Raw genomic sequence first — 5,229 nt, forward strand, 5'->3', positions numbered from 1 at the left:
TTAAATTCAAGGCATTAATGTTTGCCTACAAAACCACCACTGGCTCTGCACCCATTTACCTAAATTCATTACTTCAGAGTTATGTGCCTCTAGAAGCTTGCGTTCTGCAAGTGAACGGCGTATTATTGTGCCATCTAAAAGAGGCACAAAATCACTTTCACAGACTTTTTCATGAATGGTTCCCTCCTGTTGCAATGACCTTTCCAACTCAGAGCAGATGAGTCCTTAACCATCTTCAAGAAACGACTAAAATCACATCTGTTCCACCTTTATTTGACCCTCTAACTCTAACACTTTCTATTCTATTTTAATTCTACTTTTATCTATATTTATCTTTTTTTATTTTTTATTCTTTATTTAAAAAAACAACAAAAAACAAACACTAGCTTTCTATTTTTTCTATAAATAAAAATAAATAAAAAATACATAAATTGTATTTGTTTTATGTAACACATTTAATTATTGCAGGTTTGTATAATATTCCGAGTTTGCATTTGACTGTTTTTATTAATTTTGAGGAACACTGAATCTGTTTCTGTGCAGGTGAGATGAGTAAATAACATGTTGATATTTAGTCTAGAACTACAGTAAGATCATATTCACACACAACGTTCTAAACTTACTCCTGATTTCTGTCACCGTGGCAACACCGGAGCTGTCAGTCAATACATGGAAACAAAGTAACTGAAGTTACTTGTTTGAAAAAGTAACTCAGATATTTCCTTCTAAATGAAAAAGTAATGCCTTACTTTAAAAAAAGTAATCTGATAACGTAATGCGTTACCCCCAACACTGTTCCTGCAGAGCTTGGCTCTTGTCTATCAGTGTCTTCAGGATCATTAGAAAATCACAGGTAAGTGAGTTTGATCAAGGTTAGAGCTAAACTCTGGAGCGCAATTCTCCCTCCAGGGCAAGATTCGAGGAACCCTGGTTTAGACAGCTGCACTTATGCACACTTGTAAAAAACATTTCTTAACTTTTTCTATTTCTTCAAAGTCTGCATGGGCAACATTTAACAATAGACAACACCGTTATTAACTACATAAAATGGAAATTTTATTCTGAAAGCAGACTGTTGAGTACAAACAGTAAAGCACACTGGCATGCAGCTCAAGTCCTTTACAAAATCTACATCTGGAGATGTTTCACGGTGTTGAAATATTGAACAAAACCGCACTTAGCTGAAAAGTGTACTTCAGTATTAAAGAATTTTCTACTTCAGACACGATACTTATACCTCATGTTAAACTATCCGTTAATCCACAATGTTAAGCATTTAATTAAAAATAGTTAAAGCAAGCTAAAAGATCAAACAAAACACATAACACTGCTATGATAACAATAAATATGGAAAAATATGTTTTGTACAGTACTCATCTGTATAGCATACGTTTACCTCAGAGAGAGGAAATCGATTTCTAAATGCATTCTTTCAAACTGTGCTTCTATTAATCCCTTTTCTGAATCGTCCTAAAAATGTTAACACTATGTGAACTGAACACCTTGCTAGAGCAAGATGCATAAAACACCAGGTTTCCATAAGCATAAAATAACAGTAAAAATACCTTAACACAAGTGTTTCATACGAATGAGCTGTTCAGAGTCAAGTCCCTTTAGGGCCGAACACACACTGTTGGGCTGAGTCTTGAAGGATGTGACGTGAGAGGTAATGTTATATACTACAAATGCAATTCCCTTTCCTATTTCTTTCACGCTATCCCTTTTTCTCCTCTTCCCCTCATTCTCTCCTTTCTCATTGCACTGTTAGCACTTGGATTTGAGACAAAGTCATGTCCAAACACATCCTATGTAAGGCATAAATATTACTGCAGCAGCACAGTCCACATCAAACACACCACATAAATCAAAAGAGGAATTAGAAACAATAACTACACACATTAAAAATAGATAGTGGTTAAGATCTTTCTGCAAAATGAGAAATGAGAAATGTATCCCTCAGGCACTGATGGTTATTCCTTATATTTAGTGTTCACCTTCTACACTAAATATTTCACTGAATGTGTGTCTCTGTCAGCAGACACAGTAAGGGAAATGTATGAGGCGATGCATTAGTGTAACGAAACTAAATGTGCAAGACTGTATCAATGCACAGAAAATAGAGAGAAAGCTCTGTAGTCAAGTGTGGGAGTTTGTCAGTATCTATGTAAGCCATTTCTCAATGCAAGTTTTATAAACGGTTTCATTGGAGTGCCAGAAGACGTGAGCGACACCTGCCATCGAACACAGAATCAGATCTCCTCGAGCGTACAGCGTCTTCAGCCCAAAGAAGTCCATCAAAAACACCTGGAAAACAAGCCAGAGTCATGAGGAGGAGCTGTGTGAAATGACCCGTCCAGATAAATCTGAGGGCATAGTATGAGGTCCTGAGTGCTTTAGACCAGCTGGCTTTCATTAAGGATATCTCTGTATTTTCTGGAGTCCAACTTTACATGCAGGGACAGAACAATATCAGACGGTCATCAGTTTCACTCCAGCTGTTAAGAGCTCAGCTCCCTGATTTATACACATGTAGAGGAAACATCAACAATTCTCGCTCTTTCTCTCTCTATATATACATTAGTGCAGTCAATCAACTAAAAAAAAATAACTACCTAAAATCGCACATTTTTCTGAAATTAATCCCACAAAACAATACATTTTTTAATATATTTTTATATTGCAATAATTTCACATTCAATCTTCAAATTAATGTAGAAACAACAAAGACAGTATATTTTAATATATTTTAATATTATATTTTTACTGAAGGCGAGTATCACTGACACTAATACTACTGATGTCTCCAGGACATCAGATTTATAACAGATTTTTTCCCCCTAATATTAAAGCAATAAGCCCCATGAAGCCGTGGTTTACAGTGAATTTATAACAGCTAAGGGGCGGTTACGACGCGAAGCGGAGTGCCCAAAAGCCCCTTAGCTGTTATAAATTCACTGTAAACCACGGCTTCACAGGGTTTATTGCTTTTATAAAACGGTTATTCCATATACGTAGTAGGGTTTCTCAAAATAAAACAGAGCAAATAAAGTGTACTGATAATAAAAACAGTATTCTGCCAAGCAACAGACAAACGTAAACAAAGGTGTATATTTGTAGAGTAATTTACAACAGCTTCGAACGCGGCTCAGCCAATCAGAATCAAGGACCGGAACTCTCCGTTTTATAACTATAGCCATTCAACATTACAGTACAATTGAGAGCTATCAATTTTAACATGTATTGGTTTGGGGGCTTTTTTGCCATTTTTTGACTATGATGATAGGACAGTTTAGAGTTGATCTGACATGCACGCTCATAGTTTCTTTCACGCTTTAATATGAAATGATAAAGGCTACAGCGTGCGTCATCATATGTGTCCGTGCAACTGAAAAAGTGAGCGAGGCAGCAGTTGTGAGTGGGTGGCTCTGCCCCTGCATTAGCTGTGCTAAATATTTTTAACACTGTTAAACTGGAAAAATTATTCGCCTACGTTAACGCGCAAATTTTGACAGCACTTATACATATATATATATACACACACACATACACATCATATTTGTTGTCAGAGTCAGAGGACACAATACTCTGGACTTACAAAGAAATTAAATGATGCTTACTTTCTGGTTTTTCATCTCAACGACTGTTTCATTCTCATCGTAGAAACCAAACTGACTGAAAAGCAAGAAAATGAGGCATCATAAAAATCTCTTCACAACAAATAACGGAAAATAACCATTACATTTCAAGCTTCTATGAATCGGAGTTGAAAACGACAAAACTGACAAGTGGTTTAACCAACCTTGACTGCCATGGAGTGATGACTCCATCATCAGCTCCACCAATCAGCACCAGCTTCTTAATGCGCAGGAAGTTCTGTTTCCAAGCTGTGCAAAGACAATACTACATCACAAACACTTTCTCCTGGAAAAAAAGGAAGTTAGCTCTGGCACTCTAAACCAAAGAAATCACAATCACAATCCTCTGACAGAAAATATACTTCTTAGCTAAACGTAGGTGATGTGAGCTGTCTCCTCACCAGTAGAGTTGGGATTTGCTCTCTCATTGTTCAGTAAGGCCAGATAGTCGCTGCTGTTGATGTACATGTCTCTGTGATGAGGGTCTGGAGACAAAACAAACACCGAAACATCACTGCATGTCTCCTGATACCATAAAGAAACACTAGTCTTCTTAATAATACCACTATTGTAACAAAAATATAAGCACTCAATGTATGACCAGGGCTACAGTGTTTGAGCACATTGTTATTCGGTTATTCGTTTTTCCGCGGCAGGGCCGAATGATTCGAAGAACAGTAAGAAATGCTTAGTTATATTTCCACTTGAGCTTAGTTCAACACAGCACGTTTACAAACTGTTCTGTGCCTGGAATTGTAGAATCGAATTAGTTGGGCTTACTTAAAAAAAAACTTGCCTTAAAAAAGCTAAGTAAAGTGAAATAGGACTAGTATGTTGTACTGACAAATGCATAGTTACACGAGAGTTCTAAAAAAGAACTTTAGGGGGTACTTGATCCTTTCATTTAGGTTTACTCATGACTCAGTATAGCTACTCACTGACTCCCAGAGTGCATTGCGGCATGAATAAATGATGCAGTTGCTTTGTTTTACAGCTGTTGTTTTCATTTGCCAATTTTATTTGCTGTCTTGTGTCAGTAGTAGCACAACAAAAAGAGCAAATAATATGGTTGTTACAATTAATAAAAAATAAATGAAATTGAATTGTTACCATTGTTGTGATTCGCATGTGACTCGAGCATATTACCACAATTATTAAAGGATTATAGCAACCCAATTAAAAGCTTCTCAAGATGTTTATGAAAAACAATGACATTTTTAAAGATCATTAATAAACACAAATATACACTAATGATTTAATTAGAAGATAGGTCACCTTCTAAAAGCAACCTATTTATTACTTTTCTTCCTTTGAAATCAAATAACTGATTTCATGTTGCATTGCTGCATCAAGAGGAAGACAGTTATAGTAACAAACGAAGCTCCAAGTGCCCAACCAAAGGGAACGCTGATCACTATAATGGCGAGTTAAAAAAAAAAAACACATTTTAGGAAAATCAACCTCAATTTATGAAGTTAGCTTATGTGATGTTCTCTCAAATATTTCAGTTGTATTGAAAATTCAACATTCAAGATGACTTTGGGAAACGAGTGAATGCAACTAGTGAAAGATAACTGCAGACATGGAGGAAATG

The 5,229-nt window shown here is 36.1% G+C and overlaps 1 protein-coding gene across 1 annotated transcript in view; it reads right to left on the reverse strand.

Annotated features, from left to right (window-relative positions):
- Window positions 1–899: 899 nt before the first annotated feature.
- ppt2b (palmitoyl-protein thioesterase 2b) overlaps window positions 900–5,229 on the reverse strand; it is a 5,227-nt gene continuing 897 nt past the window's right edge. The window contains exons 3-6 of the mRNA XM_016248185.1: window positions 4,037–4,120; window positions 3,800–3,884; window positions 3,618–3,672; window positions 900–2,304 (exon numbers count right to left, since the gene is read on the reverse strand). Of these exons, the coding sequence (XP_016103671.1) occupies window positions 2,161–2,304; window positions 3,618–3,672; window positions 3,800–3,884; window positions 4,037–4,120 (368 nt within the window). The 3' untranslated portion in view covers window positions 900–2,160. The remainder of the gene's footprint in view (window positions 2,305–3,617; window positions 3,673–3,799; window positions 3,885–4,036; window positions 4,121–5,229) is intronic.

This window comes from Sinocyclocheilus grahami, unplaced genomic scaffold (assembly GCF_001515645.1).
Source record: "Sinocyclocheilus grahami isolate Dianchi unplaced genomic scaffold, SAMN03320097.WGS_v1.1 scaffold869.1, whole genome shotgun sequence".
In the NCBI taxonomy this organism is placed as follows: domain Eukaryota; kingdom Metazoa; phylum Chordata; class Actinopteri; order Cypriniformes; family Cyprinidae; genus Sinocyclocheilus; species Sinocyclocheilus grahami.